This window comes from Malania oleifera, chromosome 7, assembly GCF_029873635.1.
Source record: "Malania oleifera isolate guangnan ecotype guangnan chromosome 7, ASM2987363v1, whole genome shotgun sequence".
NCBI classification, from domain to species: Eukaryota; Viridiplantae; Streptophyta; class Magnoliopsida; order Santalales; family Ximeniaceae; genus Malania; species Malania oleifera.
Genome location: NC_080423.1, coordinates 19,027,389 through 19,044,864, shown reverse-complemented (window position 1 = coordinate 19,044,864; position 17,476 = coordinate 19,027,389). Strand labels below are relative to the sequence as shown.

The following is a 17,476-nucleotide window of genomic DNA, read 5'->3' as shown; positions in this document are numbered from 1 at the left end:
GTTAAAATTGGTGTATTCCCAAGAGGGGGAGTGAATTGGAAATTTAAACTTTTTCTCCTTGGTAAATCTATCCAATGGCGATATATATACGACCTAGGATTTGTCTGTGCAATTTTTGAATGCACAAATAAAAATAATATGAAAGTTAAATCAAACGCATCATTCACACCATAACATACATGTGCGATAAATATAAAGTGCAGAAATATAAACAAGACACACGATATGTTATCGGGGTTCAGCTAACTGTGCCTACATCCCTACCTCTAACTCGCAAGCTCGAGGATTCCATTAATAACTTACTTAAGGGTAGAGTGGCACCGATTACAACCAGATCAATTAACACAGGGCTGACCTCAACCTACATGCCTTAATAGGACGACGCACCTAACTTTCCTAACCGAGTCTAAGCCAATCCGGGACTATTTCAGGGCTAGTCTCCCTCTTTAGGCTCGTGCTTGGAAATACTACAGTATTTAAAAATACAACCAAATGGTACAATGAATATGCTTTCAAGTAAAGCAGATGTGTACTCAAATACGCGCAATCACAAACACCACAATATGATTTAATATGTAAGCTCAGTGTGGTCTAGAAAGTTCAACTCTCAAAGGTGTTTTCTATCAATGTAATGCATATGTGAGAGTGTCAAACAAGTAATCTTTGTATCACAAGATATTCAATCTAAATGCTCAAGCAAAGATATTTCAATTAATAGGTTTTCTCAATATATATATATGTATATGAAGCTCAAGTAGTATATAGATTTGGTTTGATAAATGAGATTAATCTTTTGTATTCAACTAAAGATATAAATCAATGAATATAGCAACAAAGATTTTCCTCACACAAACAAATATCTCTTCAAATATTTTTCAAGATAAAAGCACAATAGATATTTGAAAGTGATTATGAAAAGATTTGCAACCAAAATACTTATACGATCTTCTCAAGATATTGCAATGAATATACAACCTTAGAAGATCAAATAAAAGTCTTCTTAGGAGAGACTTATTAACAAAGTCCCCTAAGAAAACTTAGGTTTAGCTCTCAAGAAAATCAAGTCAATCAATCAAGGCAAGGAGAGCAAAACCTAGGGAAACAAAACACTCAATCCACTTACAAATGATGTAGGCACTAATAGAAGGTAAGCATGAGTGAATGAGGCTAAAAAATGAGTAGTATAGGCTTTTGGATTTTCAAAGAATTCTCTCCTAATCAAAGTAGCTAATCCATAATAATTTTCACAAATGATCTCATATATATAGACATAGGAGGAAATATGACCGTTGGGGACCTATTGGGTATTATTAAGAAAGTTTAATGATATTTCAAATATTTTAACCCTGTTTAAAAAATGTTTAACTGCGGTAAAAATCGGGACAACCCGAGAGGTCCGGTCGACCAAGACTCACATGGTTCAGTTGACCAGGAGAATTTTGAACTGAATGGTCGGTCGACTAAAAGTGGGCGATTTCCCATTTCTTTGAGGTTCGGTCGATCGGGCATTTTGAACTTGCAGTTTCGGTCTACCAGATGGTCAAACATTTGACTTAAGGGGGTTTTGGTCGACCGGGATCTGAAATGGTTCGGTCGACTGGGATCTCGATCAACAGTTGACTCAAGTCTGGTTCGGTCGATCAAGCCAAAATGAACTGTCTTGGCTAGTCGACCGAAAGTGCACCAAGTGTGCATTTCAGTCCCATTTCGAAACATACAAACCTTATTTAAGTGCCTAACAAACATATGTGCAAATGTGTGTGTCCTAGGGTCACTTGGGGTCCAAATTTAAGACACCGAAAAAAGTCCGGTGTAAGTCTACCTTCGGTCGACAGAAGGGAAAACCCTAAGGTCTTTCTAAGGTTATTTCTCATTAACAGTTTGTTTGAACTTACGTATTATCATGCATGTGATGTGTGTGAGCTTATTACAAACCAAAGAACTATTTACTATTACATACCCTTTAAAAATGAATTAAATACAATACAATCGATAAATGGGTCTTCAACTTTAGTTCCTCTTTGTGCACATCTTAATCTTTGACAATTTTAGTTCTTACACAAAATCTCAAACACTCATTAGATACAATGAGTATTTGTCATAATCAAAACCGGACGTGACCAATAAGGTCAACATAGGGCCTTTCTAAGGTCTTTTGAGGACACCGAAAAAATTCAGCGTCGGTCAACATCCCTAAGGTCTTTCTATGGTCTGCGTATGATCATTTGCTAAGCTTACTTCCTACATGCATGATATGCAGAGATTATTATAGACTCATTTAAACTGAAATTATTATAGACCCAATGATAAAAAATACAACAATAAATATGTTGGGTCTTCGCTTCTCTTCAGGTTGTCGCATGTCATTATATGAACTTGCCAATAAGAACCTATACACAAACTTGGCAACTATTAAATATCAGAGTATTTGTCATTATCAAAATCGGGAATGACCCATAGGGTCAACACTTCTATCTAACCTAGACTGGGAGGAGTTCTCTTATATTTTTGCTGAGCTAGGAGGGTGATTTCTACACCTTTTTGTATTCCAATTTTGGAAGTTTCAAGCTACTTGCTTGTCTCTTCCCTCTTAATGAATTTACCTTTTCAAAAAAAACATTTATATTGCATGTTATGAGTGATGTAAAATGAGAGTCTGGAAAACTAAAGATATGTAGCTTAAGAAGTAATTATTGGCTAATCAATCAATAATGTTTCACTTTTAAAAACCAATTCACCCCTCTAAGGTTGTGTTTTGGGATAACCTTAAGGAGGCATTTGACAAAATTAAGCATTATTACATGCTAAATACTAAATTAGCTTTTAAATTTTATGAACCCATTGAACCCTTCAACACTGACAAGTATAACTTGTATGATAAACATCTAAACATGTAATTTTTTTATTAAAAAAAACTATAAGTTATATAAAAGTACACTAACACAAATGAAATTATCCAAATTTAATAAAAAAAAAATATTGAGTTTAATGTAAAAAATGGAGAGAGACTCGATCAGACAGCACACTATATTCCTCCATCTCAACCTTTATGCTTTCTTTGGTAATGTGGAGGATGTCTGGGGAGATGATATGGGTCGTAGGGGCCTCCTTCCAGTCAACTGGCCAAGGCCACCATCGCATTGGCACCTCTAAGGACAACCAGAGGGATGTATTCAAGCACTCTAAAGGGGTCTTTGATGACAGAGGAAAGCATCGATTGTGTCCCATAGGGTGCAAGGTTGATGGCATGTGGATGCTAGCAACTATGAGGGAACTTCGATACAATTAGAGTTGTTGTGCTACTACAGCTAGCATAGGGGTGTAGGGATTTATAGCGTTGGTTTCATGGCCCTTACATGAGAAGGAGAAGAGATGAAATAATTTGTAGACTTTTTGTATGTAATTTGAACTTTTTAAAGGGTAATTGTGTCGAAAAGAGGATATAAGTTTGCTTCTGACTGAATCAACAAGGAGAAAGATGTTATTTTAGTTCGAGCACATTCAACATCTAAAAGTCCACATTTTGCGTCTAAACAAATAATATTGATTCACTTAATATTTGAGCATGAAGAGTCAATTTTTCACTTATAGGTTAACATCTTATTTCAAGCATAACATCCCTAACAAATAGAGTTTTATTAATGAATAGGTAAGTTATACATTATTTTGAGAGTTAATCTACAAGTGCAATATCAGGATTTTTTTGAAATTGACAACTAAATTTTTACGTGGTGGGGGAAGGGGAATAAATTTATTAAGAAACAGCATATCTAACATAAAAATATTTAATTGGTAATATTTAAATAAATATCACAGTAAATTAACTCGAAAACACTATGTATGGGACACCATAATGATAATGTTAGTCAATAAAAGCTATTATATTCAAAGTTTTGGATTTTGAGATAATAGCGAAAACCAATGTACTATCCTATTATTACCTCAAAATTTTCTTGAGACAGTGATTTTTCACATCACACTTTTTGACACTTTAAAACTATTGTTTGATTTAGCATACAGCCTTGTGATAAAGAAAAAAAAATTACATGAAGAAAACAAAGCCCGAGCATGTAAGCATTGCATGAGAGAGAGGGAGAGAGTTTAATTATGACTTTGAGTAAAAGTTTGACATAGTTTTTGAATTTGTAGACCCACATACATTTTCTTTTATATATATTAGGAGTATAAATATATATATATATATATATATATAATAGATTTGAAGGTAATGTCAAATCTTTGATTGACCATTTCAACATCTCATTTAATTTCATATATATACACACATGTATGCGTATATGCATTTTGTAGGTATTGGCCATCAAGAAAGACTTTCAACAACCTAAAGTAAAAGTGTCACAAGAAATCGCAAATAATCTCAATTCCTTACTCCACTTTTCCCCGATATAAACAATCTCTACTTATGCAAACTTATGACTTTAAAATAAAACTTATGGCTTTGTGTGAATTCTGATAATAAAAATTTAAACACTTGTACTGTTTTATACATATATATTGTGGTCCGAAACAATTTTATAAAATAGTGGATAAACAAAAGTGTGATATTTGGTACATAAGTGTGTTACTAGTACTCCATACCCACTATTATTATTTTAATATTCTTTGAAATTAATCTGCTGACAGACCATAAAACAACTTGCAGCTTACTACATTATCATAACTGGTAATATATTTGGAAAAAAAATTAACAAATTTTTCTACAAAGGAATAAAAATGTGTGGAAAAAATAAAGAGATGTCACAATCATAGTATTGTCTCATGTTCCTACAAGGAACAAAGCCCGCCCTCGCATAGTCCCCATTTTAATTTCTCAAATTTGACGAGTGAGGATTGAAAAAGAACAGTACACATTGCCATAAATGCTTAGAGTCAACGCCATTAATATATATATATATATATATATATATATATATATAGATATATATATATTATTATGTGGAAAAGCAAAAAACACGAGATAGAATAGAATGAGTCATACTCAAAGATATGATTACCAGATGAAGGCAGGGATAGAGTCAAACTTAAATTTTTTTTAAGCATTTTGAGATGGGTGACTGGTGAGGATGTTTGATTGCTTTCCATTTAATGAACTTGAGAAATTAATTAATCAAAACAATATACCATTTTTTTTCTACCATGAGAATTTTTTTTGTAATAATGTTTGAAAGTTTAAAATTCAAATTTTATATTATGTAAATTGAGACAAAATACATTTGAATTAATTTCATTCAAATATACATATGCCACTTAAAACTCAAAATCTTAATTTTTTTTATTATGCTTAAATATTCCCTAATTCAAACCTATGTTTTTTTATTAAAGTTCATCAAGAGAGAGAGAGAGAGAAGCAAAGCAAGAAACTCAGATATATTCACCTGCAGCATGGTCGCAGTCCCCCTCAAAATCCTAATATTATGTTTTAAGAGAGGTTTTAGATTTGCATTTATACGAGTTTAAATATATATAATGTTGTACAAACCCATATAAATCCTAATCTAAGACTTGTGAGTCGAGTCAAGTTTCCAAACTTCCCATCATCTTCATCCATTGCATAATCATCAATTATTTAGAAAGATGTAAACATTCACCTGTTCACTATTTCTTCCATACCAGGGTCACTACATAAAAGGAGAAGAAAATTCTTCTTACATACATAATCAAAGGAAAACTGATTTAATCACCAAAAGCAAAGATATTCAAAACGTACAATCACCTTTAAATGCTACGAGCATGGAATCATAAACTAAAAGAATAACATTGCTCAATGTGTGTGTATATATATATATACACCAAGTCTGGATCTAAATGGGAAAAGAAAAATTCATGAAAGGGTTTCGAATACACTCACATGCACCAAGAGAAATCCATTTTATAGATTTACGCCAACAAATCTCAGCAGTTGGTAATCAGAAGGGAAATCAAAAATACAAATAACAATATGGACAAAACCAGCTATATTCCAGATCACTCTCTCATTCTATCGTCCTCGTCATCTTCGTCTTCTTCATCACTTAAATGAAGTTGTGCAAGCTCCCACACAGGAAGACCCAGTCCCTCCCCATCAGTCGTAGATTCGGTTTCAGATTGCCGGTATTCTTTATTACGGTACAAAGATAAGGGGAAGCGCATATCAGGGTTATCCTCCAAGTCGTCCAAAAACTTTTCATACTCTGTATTATCCTGCTCTACTCTACTCTTTGAAGAGTCATCAACTTCCATGCTGAGAGATTTAACCTTCCATGAGCGAGGCTTCCCACGACTCTCGCGACGCTTCTCTTCATAGCTCTTCTTTATTAGAATTGCATCAGGAATAACAAGACTTTTGTACTTGTCGAGTTCTACGTCATTACTGTTAGCTCCATATAGGTCATAACCAAAAGCATAATCTCCGGGATTTAAAATATGTCCTAGATGCGTTTTTATAGAGAAAATGGTGTCATTCTTCCCAAAATCAGACAAACGAGCCACTTGCGCATCAGCTAAAGCAAACTTACACCCACCAACATTAATATCAGAAGAAACAGGCTCCACATCTAATACGATATATTCCACCAGCCGCCTACTGCTGAGTAGAGACTTAAATGATGCCCTCCAGTACTGGTCAGCATCCAAGAAACAGTGTCTAAGAGTGAATGGATCTAGTAATGTAATGCTGTTGCTCACTTTAGTGCAAATCACAAGGGGACCAAAATTTCCCAAACTAACTGCAACTTTTGGAGGGAGGCAGATCAGATCCTCACGGCAGATTGGGCAGATCTCAACAGAAAATGTGTACTTGTAATTGTAGTCATTGCTCTTGAGATCATGGGACACAAGCTGTTTGTCCTGACGACTCCTTACAGGCACAACTTTACCCAAAAACTCAACAAATTTTACACCATGGCTACGATTACCAAAAAAGAAATCAATACCATGATCCACCTGCTTAATTTTTATGGCACGGGCAGCAGCATCATGCTTAAGAATAAGCTGCTCCAAATAAAAGAAAGTCCGTCTGTGAGAAACATGCTGCCGCAGTTGCACTGAAGCCACCCACTGGTCAGGATTGGCCTGAACCCTAGAACAAGATTCACACATGTGCTCCTGCTGAACATACTCAACAATGTAAGACTGCTCAAGAATTGCTCCATTAAGGACTTCTTTCTGAACTCTTAACTTGACCTTTATCCTCTTGGAGTGAGGTTCAGTCCAAATGAATTCGGCATGAACCAACCTAACTTCTTTCAAATTCTTTTTCAGTTTGTTCACACAGAATGTCAGCAGCTCCTTTGATTCCAGCTGAGCCTTTATCCAAGTTCTTGGAGGCTGCAAGTAGCTGTCACACTCAGGACAATGCATGATTATCACATGCTTCTGCAAACCTTCGGTAATGTCAACTTCAGAACGCAAGCACTTCACACACATATTGGCAGCATTTGGAGCCATTGGAATACCACATTTGCAACACAAAACACTGCCAATGGTTTGATGCACCATAAACATACCTGCTTCTTCAGCCATGCCTGACAAATGAAGACCTGAGAGAAAGATGAAAGGTGGTGAGAGGGAGCAGTGAGTGCAGGAGAGGAAAGTAAATATTTCAAAATTTAAGCAATAAATGAATAATGATTGGGAAGACAGGTTATTGAAAAATGAGGAGAATAAGAATTCACCCCTTCCTCAATAGATGGGTCAAGTTGGGATCCTTGCTCTCCCCCTTGCACTTAGTTTCTGATAACATCAGAAAACATACAGAACTCATAAACTGAAGATAGAAGAAAAAGAACGAACCTTAATCTAATAGAGATCAAAAATGCAGCTGCTGATTGTAATGCATTTTTTTGTTTTTATTTTTTATGAAATAAATTCATCAAAGAGAAGACAGGTTAATGCATTTTTCTCAGGAACAACATAACTGTTTTCAAAAAGACCATGCCCATAATTTAGAGTTTATAATTGATATCAAATTACACCAACTATAGTTCCAATAACTATACACAGAGGCCCCCAGGGCATGAGCGCTGTGGATATCAGCTGGCAAGTAAGATGGAGAATCAAGGGTTCGAGCCCCGGTAGATACTCCTGGAGAAATGAAAGCATGCCTTGGCACGGTGGATACCGCCGGTTGTGTCCCGAGGAGCGGATGGCTCGACCATCCAACCAGCTGATTTGAACCCATGATTGCATCCGATTAACCTAGCGGGCGAACAAGGGGGGAAGGCTGCCGATCCGTGAGTTTGGTGCCGCATCGGGGGGGTCCGAAGAGTGGCTCATCGATGGCAGCATTTCTCACGATAATCAAAAAATAACTATACACACAGGAATGGAAACCAAAAATTGCTACATGATTTCTTCATATTTTTCATTTAATTTTTTATCAATTCCATTTTATGCATACATTGAGTTTGTTTGAGCAATTTTATTAAGCGTCTGACATAATCAAATCCTTTTGGTTCACATTTTACATTAACCGAACCAAACAACCAGTATATGAAAACCGAAACCCAACTGACAGAATCTCTCCAGTTACTTATTTCATTGAAAAATGTCTGTTAACAACTCTGTCATGGGGGCACTTGGGAAATTTAAAAATACCCCACACAATATGAACTGGCAACAAAGGAAAAATAACCACCCCTCCAAAAAAAAACTCCCATACATTGAGTTTGTTCGAGCAATTTTATTAAGCGCCTGACATAATCAAATCCTTTTGGTTAACATTTTACATTAACCGAGCCAAACAACCAGTATATGAAAACCAAAACCCAATTGACAGAATTTCTCCAGTTACTTTATTTCATTGAAAAATGTTGGTTAACAAACTAAGTCACGGAGGCATTTAGGAAATTTGAAAATACCCCACAAACACAATATGAACTGGCAACAAAGGAAAAATAACCTCAACCCCCCCCCCCCCCAAAAAAAAAAAAAAAAAAACTCCTTTCCAAAACCCAACTGACCAAATTTCTCCAGTTATTTCATTGAAAAATGTTGGTTAACAAAGTCGCGGGGAGATTTGGGAAATTTAAAAATACCCCTCACAACACATAATTAAATAGCACAAAATAGAACCTTATGGCTTCATTATGATCAAGAATTTTGTTTAAGGAAAGAAAAACATGAAGGGAATATATTTTTTATTATATTTTCTCTCTACATCAAATACTATTAAAAATGAAAATTGTTCTGCTATGATTAAAAATTAAGAAAAAAAATTGAACAACTGATTGTGCACTCTTGAAAGTTTTGATTGATTCAATCATAGTTTTTTAAGTTTTAGATTGGTAATTGAAGATCTGGCTGAGGAATTATGGTGAAAATGAATGTGGCAGAAGATAATTGGAATACAGAAGCTGCTGGGAGTGGTTAGAAGAAATTTGTAGGTTTTGACCCTAATAAATTGATGGAAGAGCAAAAGGAGGAGAAGCGACATCAACATGTGATAGGTAAGAAATCTGAATGAGGGGAACCAAAAGTTCATGCAAATAACAGGAGAAGCTTGTTCCAAGTTACAAGTTATAGGGAGCCTGAACTAAAATTTTTCAAGCCTGCAATTTCTGAGGGGAAAATTTTGGTTGATCCACCTAAAAAAATTTTTCCAGTAATGACAAGTGGTGTGGTTCATTGTTAGGTCAATTCTTGGGTAAGACTCCTTCATTTACTTGTACCAGATCTGTTCTTGATAAAATCTGGAAAAACGTCCAAAGGTTTTGAGATAATTTCTCTTGCTTCAAGAGGATTTATTTTCAAATTTTCAAAAACTGAAGATATGTGGATCCTCGAAAATGGCCCATGTTCATAGGGAATAGTCCGATCTTTTAGTCGGAATGGAACTCAATTGGTGAGCTTTCTGTATTGGAGTTGAAGGTCCCTATATGGGTAAAACTCAATGAAGTTCAATCTATATACTGGACAACTGTAGGCCTGAGTCATGTGGCCAGTTCATATTGGATACCACTCTATCTTGATTCAAAACTGAACAAATGAAAAACTCACAGTTCGCAAGAATCGGTGTTGAGGTAGATTTGAGTAAAGAACTTCCTGATTTGGTTGATATCAGAATGCCTAATGGAAAAGAAGTGTCCATTAATGTTGAATATTTTAGGAAGCCTGTGAAGTGTTATAGGTGTTGGATGGTTGGCCATAACGAAAAGTATTGTAGGAAAACTGCTATCTGGAAGCCTAAGATTGTGCAGAATCCTGAATGTAGTAAAAAGACAGAGGAGTTAAGAAATGATATCAAGGTTTTCAATACTTCTGATTCTCTTTACGAGATAATGAGGATGATGTTGGAGTAGGTATTGTGGAAACCAGTGATAGGAGGCTAAAGGGAAAGTAAAAGCTATTGATCCTAAGTTTGCTGTGAATAAGGAACATGAGGACTCTACTTCTATTGGTAACTCAAAATAGGAGAACCCTGTTACTTTTACAGATAGGAATAAAGACCTGTCAAAATCAGTGGAATTGAAGACAGTCTAGGATGGCCCTGATGGTAGATTCGATGAAAGCCTATGATTCTATTCACTGGGACTTTTGTCCTCAAAATGTTGGACTGTATTGAGACACCAAAAGAGTATTATATTGGTTAGTTGAAGGAGTGTATTACTACTTGTTTTCCTTTGCTAATAAATGGCACCTTAAAGGGTTTTTTAAAGGGACTAAAGGTTTAAGGCAGGTCATCCTATTTCCCCTCATTATTTGTAATGGTGGTGGAAGTCTTGACTAGAATGTTGAAGGTTGCCTCTAAACAAGGGCTGTTGTCTTTTCATGCTAAAAGCAAAAAAGATTAATGTGTTAAATCTCTGTTATGCTGATGATCTACTCATATGGCTAAAGGAGATGTAAATTTAGCTAGAAGCATTAAGATTGTTTTGTATACCTTGTATTTGATGACTGGACTAAAGTCCATTAAAGTACAACAACAACAACAAGCTTTAAGTCTCACTAGGTGGGGTCGGCTACATGAATCCTTTTCTGCATTCACCCAATCAAGAGCATTTTCCTCTATTAGATTAAGAGCTGTTAAAATCCTGCCTCACTACTTTATTTCAAGTTATTTTAGGCCTACACTTGCCCCTTTTCATGTCGAAAACAATAACTTGCTCCTCCTCACAGGTGCTCTACAAAACTTGCATTTCAAATGCCCAAATCAGCTAAGTCGTCCCTTCCTTATCTTGTTTTCAACCAGTGCTATGCCTAAATTATTGCATATATGCTCATTTCTTATTTTATCTTCTAATGTTAAACAATTCATCCACCTTAACATTCGCATTTCAACACTTTTATTGTTTGTACATGTTATTTCTTAGTTGTCCAACTTTCTAAACCTTAAAGCATAGCTGGCCTTATAGCTATCCTAGAAAACTTTACTTTTACTTTTAAGGGTATTTTACAATCACACAACACACCTGACGCACTCCTCCATTTTATCCAACCTGTTTTAATTCTATGTACTACATCTTCTTCAATTTCTCCTTCAACTTACATAATAAATCCTATTCAAATCTATCAATGCTAGTAATCTCTTGATTACCAAGTTTAATCTTCTCTCTGTTGTTACTCCTTACATTACTGAAATTACATTTCACATATTCTGTTGTGTTCCTACTTATCCTGAACCCTTTAGACTCTAATGTGGCTCTCCAAAGTTCTAGTTTAGATTCCACTCCGCTCCTACTATCATCAATCAACACAATATCATCTGCAAACAACAAACACCAAGGGATCTCATTTTAGATATTCCTAGTTAATTCATCAATGACTAAAATAAAAAGACAATGACACAAAGTAGAACCTTGATGTACATCTATTGTAATTGAAAAATTTCTAGATTCTCCTCCTACAATCCTAGCACTAGTCATTACTCTATCATAAATATCCTTAATGACCTCTGTATATCTATTGGAAACTAACTTATTTACTAAGACCCACCGAAGAACTTACCTAGATACTCTATTGTAAGCTTTCTCTAGGTCAATAAAAACCATATGTAAGTCCCTCTTCTTTTTCTTAAACTCTTCTATTAAACTTTTTAAAAGATAAATATCTTCTATTGTTGATCTCCCAAGCATAAAACCAAATTGATTTTCTGAAATCTTCATCTCTAATCTTATTCTATGTTTAATTACCCTTTCCCATAATTTCATTGTAGGACTCACAATTTTAATTCCATTATTTTGACATTTTTCTTGGTTTTTATAATAGTGTCGAATAAATTAGTTAACCAAATAATTCCTTTATCCCCTAAACATTTCCAGACTTCAATTGGTATTTTTTTATGGTACCATAGATTCCCCACTTTTCATCTTTTTAATGTCATCTTAACTTCAATGATTCTAATTTTGCCAATAAATCTCCTATTTTTAGTCTTCTCCTCTCGTTTATGTCCTCTTCTCTAATTTAGACATTAATTCTCCTCCTTTATATATTTTACATCACCTAAATCTTTGCATTTTCTTTCTCTAACTCTAGCAAGTTTATAAATGTCTTTTTTTCTCCTACTTTTGTATCTAGTTTAGTATATAAAGTATCATAAGCTCTATGTTTAGCTTCACTAATAGTCTTTTTTTTATATTTTTTTCTCGCCATTTTATGTTTTTCGAGATTTTCCACACTTCTACAATTTTTCCATATTTTATACCAATTTCTTTTTGTCATAACAGTTTTTTGAACTTCTTGATCTAACTATCAACTTTCTTTACTACCTAAATATCTTCCTTTGGAGTCACCTAAAACCTATTTTACTATCCTTACAATAGAATTTACCATTTTATTCCAAACAATGTTTGCATCAACCTTATCCCCTACTGTCAAATCACAGTCTTTGTTCATTTTATCTTTGAATTTTACGATATTATCTCCCTTCAAGTTCCACCACGTAGTCCTCGTGTTAATTTATGCTACTCCTCCTTTTCCAATTTTTAATAGGTACATCTAATACTAAAACTCTATGTTGTGTAGCCAAAGTTTCACCTAAAATAACTTTACAATCCTTACAACATAGACGATCCCCGTTCTTAGTTAAGAAGACATTTATTTGACTTTTATTGTACCCACTCTTGAAAGTTATTAAGTGTACTCTTTTTATAAAGCATTCAATATAAACAAATCATAAGACATGACAAAAATCTAAGATTGTATCACCGGCCTCATTTTTATTTCCATATCCATGGGCTCCATGTATCCTCTCATATCCTATATTATCATTTCCAATGTGACCATTCAAATCAGCTCCTAATGAATGTCTTTTCAAACATTGATATCCCTTGTAAAATACTATCCATATCTTCCCAAAATTGTCTTCTAAGATTTTCTGCTAAGGCTATTTCGGAAGCATACACACTAATGATGTTCACTATATCCCATCCTAAGGCTATTATGATATTAATGATCCTTATCCCCTATTCTTTTAACATATACTACATTCTCTTTTAGGTCTTTGTTTACAATAATACTCACCCTAATTTCACATTTCTCTTTACCAATGTACCAACGTTTAAATACTGATTTTTCAATTTCTCTAACTTTCTCTCCTACTCATTTCGTCTCTTAAAGATAGATTAAGTTAATTTTCCTTCCAAACATTATTTCCACGCCCTAATTTCACGTTTCTCTTTACCAATGTACCAACGTTTAAATACTGATTTTTCAATTTCTCTAACTTTCTCTCCTACTCATTTCGTCTCTTAAAGATAGAATAAGTTAATTTTCCTTCCAAACATTATTTCCACTATCAGCTACCTAACCAACCTTAAATTTCACGTTTAAATACAGATTTTTCAATTTCTCTAACTCTCTCCTACTCATTTCGTCTCTTAAAGATAGATTAAGTTAATTTTCCTTCAACCCATTATTTCCACTATCAGCTACCTAACACAACCTTACTCTTTTATCCGGGTTTGGGACCGGCTGTGTGTACAAAGAATTTGTGTTATACAAACGAAGTACACATTTGTGTTTTTTTTTTCCATAGACAATTTTCTATATCACACCTGACAACTAGTAGAAACCACACACAATACAATGCATTAAAAAGAAAAATTTAAGCATACAACTTTGGGTGTGAATCCAAGCTAGACTAAAATAAAATAAAACCATGCAATGGTACTTTTTGAAAATTTTGTATATTCCAAAACTTGTAAATCATAAACACAAAATCTCCACAACTAACCAACTGAGAAGATATCGATGGTGACTAAAACTAAAAAGAAAATGACAACTGCTTGAAAAATACTACAATAAATACCCTTTGACACAGGAAATTTGATGTTGTCAACAAAAATCAATTGAAGAACTTTTAAGCAATGAGGGATTGCAAGAATTCTTCAATCTATATTCAAGATTCAAATCCAAGAATATTGGAGAAACAAGATTCCTCGACCCATAAAATCTTTATTGCTTCCTTACGAAATACATCAAAGTTGGAACTATTTTTCTCTAGCCTATCATGTGATGAAGTAGATGAGTTGGCAGGTATTTTAGGCTTTAAAGTGGGAAAATTACCAGTTAAATATCTTGGTTTGTCTCTTAACTCCAAGAGGCTCAGCCAAAGAGATTGTGAAATTCTGCTTGAGAAAACAGCTGGTAGAATCAATTTGTGGACATATAAGATGTTGCCCTAGGCTGGTAGGCTCTAATTAATCAGCTCTGTCTGCAATGCATTCAATCATTTTGGTCTGCATCTGTTTTCTTGCCAATTTCTGTTATAAGAAACTTGAAAAGGAAGTTTAAATCCTTTCTATAGGAGGGTAACGATTGGAACACCTCTTCATGCAAGGTAAGGTGGAAAGATGTTTGCAAACCAGCCAAAGAGAGTGGTTTGAATTTAAAAATACTTTCTGAGTGGATAAAAGTGACAATTTTGAAATTGTTATGGAATATATGTGCATCCAAGCAACTTCTTTGAGTTATCTGGGTAAATACAAGATTATAAATAGAAGTTTCCAGGAGTTAAAGGAGACTGCAACAGATACAGGCATCTGACAAGAAATATTGAGAAACAAAGCAAGGATTTATTCAAAAATCACTTGGAAAGTGGGGAATGGTTAATCTATTCAACTATTGTTTGATAATTGGCATCCTTATAGCTCGGTTATTGAGCATGTTGGCAATAAAATCTGATTGGAGCTGGGAGTTCAGACATACTCTACATAACAGATTTTTATTAAAGGTAATTGATGGAGATGACCAAGAAGATATACTGGAAATATTGTTAATATGGTTAATTATATTTCATTTTTGCCCGAATGCTGGTGTTGAAGATCTGATCTGGTCAAAAGACAAAGAATGAGATTTTTGATACCTCTTCATCTCAAGAGATAATCAGAGAAAATAATGCAGTGGTTTCATGGTCTAAGTTGATCTGGTTCAGGAGAATGGTGCCTAGACATGCTTTTACATGTTAGTTGGTTGTGAAAAATAGGCTACTAATCTTAGATCGTTTGTTCTCTTGGGGAAAGCTGGCAGAACCTAGTACATACTTATAAAATGTGTAAAATAAGAATGGAAACCAAGGAGCATTTATTTTTTGAATGTCAAGTAAGTGGTCAGATTTTGAAGTGAGCAATGGAAGAACTGAATTTTCAGTTTCAAGACTTGAAGTGGAGTGCAATTTTAGACAAGTTAACTGGTTCAAGGAGTATAGAAGATAACAGGAAAGCAAAATTTATGTGGGCTGCTGCTGCTGTCTATAATATTTGGAAAGTGAGGAATTTGGTTGTGATCAAAGGAGATATTGAGAATATGGTATATAATATCAAACAAGCTACTCAAGAAACAAAAAGTTGTTGGAAGTAATTCCTATATTGTGTTGTTTTAAGAAGTTCTTGTAAGGATTTGGTCCTGCTTCCCAATATTAATGAAACGGAACCGAATGTTTCCTTAAAAAAAAAATACGAAAAATCATATTATAATTCTATGTAAAATCAAATTTTGTTCATTAATTTTCTATATATCTTATTTTCTTTCTTTTTTTCATAAACAATGAAACTTAACCACCACCACCCCACACGCACACACAATATCAACTGGAAACAAACGAAAAATAAACCACCCCCACCCTACTCGCAACAATCTCCTTCACAGAAAAGAGCAATTCATGAATTTCCAGTTCATAAAACATAATTAAATAGCACAAGAACGGAACCTTAAGGCTCCATCCGGATCAAGGATTTTGCTTTTGCTTGAGAAAAGAAAAATAGGAAGGAAATATATTTTTATTATATTTTATCCGTATATCAGAAACTATTAAAAAAGAAACTTTGTTCTGCTATCACTATGATCGGAATTAAGAAAAATCACATTTTAAGTCCGTGTAAAATCAAAAATTTGCTTATTAGTTTGCTATATATTTTATTTTATTTCTTTTTTATCTTGACAAACAAACAAACAAGAAAAAATGAAATCCTTCCAATTTTCCTTTTATTTTTCGATGTTTTCCAAGTTCCACACGGAGCAAAAATCTCCCTCTCAGAACACCAAAGGCGAGAAATCAAACGTTAATTTAAAATAAATTACACACAACACAGAACATGAATTGACACTTTGACAGTACTATGATCAACAAAGCGGAATCCATAAATACCCGAATTATGTTTTCCTCAATCACCACCTATCATATCCCTCATCCTAGCAGCAAGATCAAAACTCGGAAAGAGCGCGTGTCTAAAGAGCATAGAGTAACACAACAGATTGAAATATAGGAACCCTGAAGGCCTAAATCGGGAATTTATTTTCAAAAAAAAAAAAACTCTAATACGTACCAAAACAAGAGGGAAAGAGTGAGCTTTTGCCGGAGCCGGAAATGGGATAAGAGTGAGTCAGAAAGCCAACGCCCAAGGGCTAGGGATCGCGAGAGAACGAGATTCAACCAGAGCTTCAGACAGAAATAAGCAGATAACAGAGAGTTAGATACGGCTATAGCTGCTTGTCGCCGGCAATATCTCGCCGCCGAGGGGACGGCCGTCAACGACAAAGAGGGCAGAGATGGTCAGTTGCAGACTCGCAGCCGCGCAGAATCACTGGGTCTGCGATTAGCGTTTAGGGCTGGCTTTTTTTATACGGGCACGGTGCGTGGACGGATAATATTTTTTTATGTAAAATTCATAATTTAAGAATTTTAATAATTTTTGTATCGCATGAAAATGATATACAAAAACTATTTGAAAATTAAAACTAATTTGTTATATTTTGCAAAAAATATTACTTGAACTTTAAAATTTTATAACATATACAAATTAAAATTTTTTAACTTTTCATATAAACCATTATAAATATATATTTATAGTTTATGGTTAATAAATTTTATTTATTTATTTATTTATTTATTGTAAAGTTATTTTTCAATAGAATAAAATTTTATTTGAAGTAAATAAAAACCTTAAAAAAGGAAAACATGTGTTGCATCCCTTGAAATTTCATCAAGTTAGTAAAAATAATTAATTAGTAGGATAAACTAACCAACCACTTAAAAATTATA

The 17,476-nt window shown here is 34.2% G+C and overlaps 1 protein-coding gene across 4 annotated transcripts; it reads right to left on the bottom strand.

The window, feature by feature from the left end:
• Window positions 1–5,754: 5,754 nt before the first annotated feature.
• On the bottom strand, window positions 5,755–17,083 carry LOC131159691 (uncharacterized). 4 transcript variants are annotated; one of them, XM_058114784.1, is made up of 3 exons: window positions 16,761–17,063; window positions 7,674–7,731; window positions 5,755–7,538 (listed from the first exon to the last, which is right to left on the bottom strand). In XM_058114784.1, the coding sequence occupies exon 3, from the start codon at window positions 7,519–7,521 to the stop codon at window positions 5,986–5,988; it is 1,536 nt and encodes a 511-aa protein (XP_057970767.1). In that variant the 5' UTR covers window positions 7,522–7,538; window positions 7,674–7,731; window positions 16,761–17,063; the 3' UTR covers window positions 5,755–5,985. The 4 variants fall into 4 exon arrangements, with proteins under 4 accessions (XP_057970767.1, XP_057970771.1, XP_057970769.1 ...); XM_058114788.1 differs by lacking the exon at window positions 16,761–17,063 and adding an exon at window positions 16,583–16,662; XM_058114786.1 differs by lacking the exon at window positions 7,674–7,731 and having other exon boundaries at window positions 16,761–17,083.
• Between the last annotated feature and the right edge of the window lie 393 nt (window positions 17,084–17,476).

What these genes read in the sequence shown, in the direction of transcription:
- LOC131159691 (XM_058114786.1), bottom strand. Translation starts at nt 7,521, where the DNA reads ATGGCTGAAGAAGCAGGTATGTTTATGGTGCATCAAACCATTGGCAGT.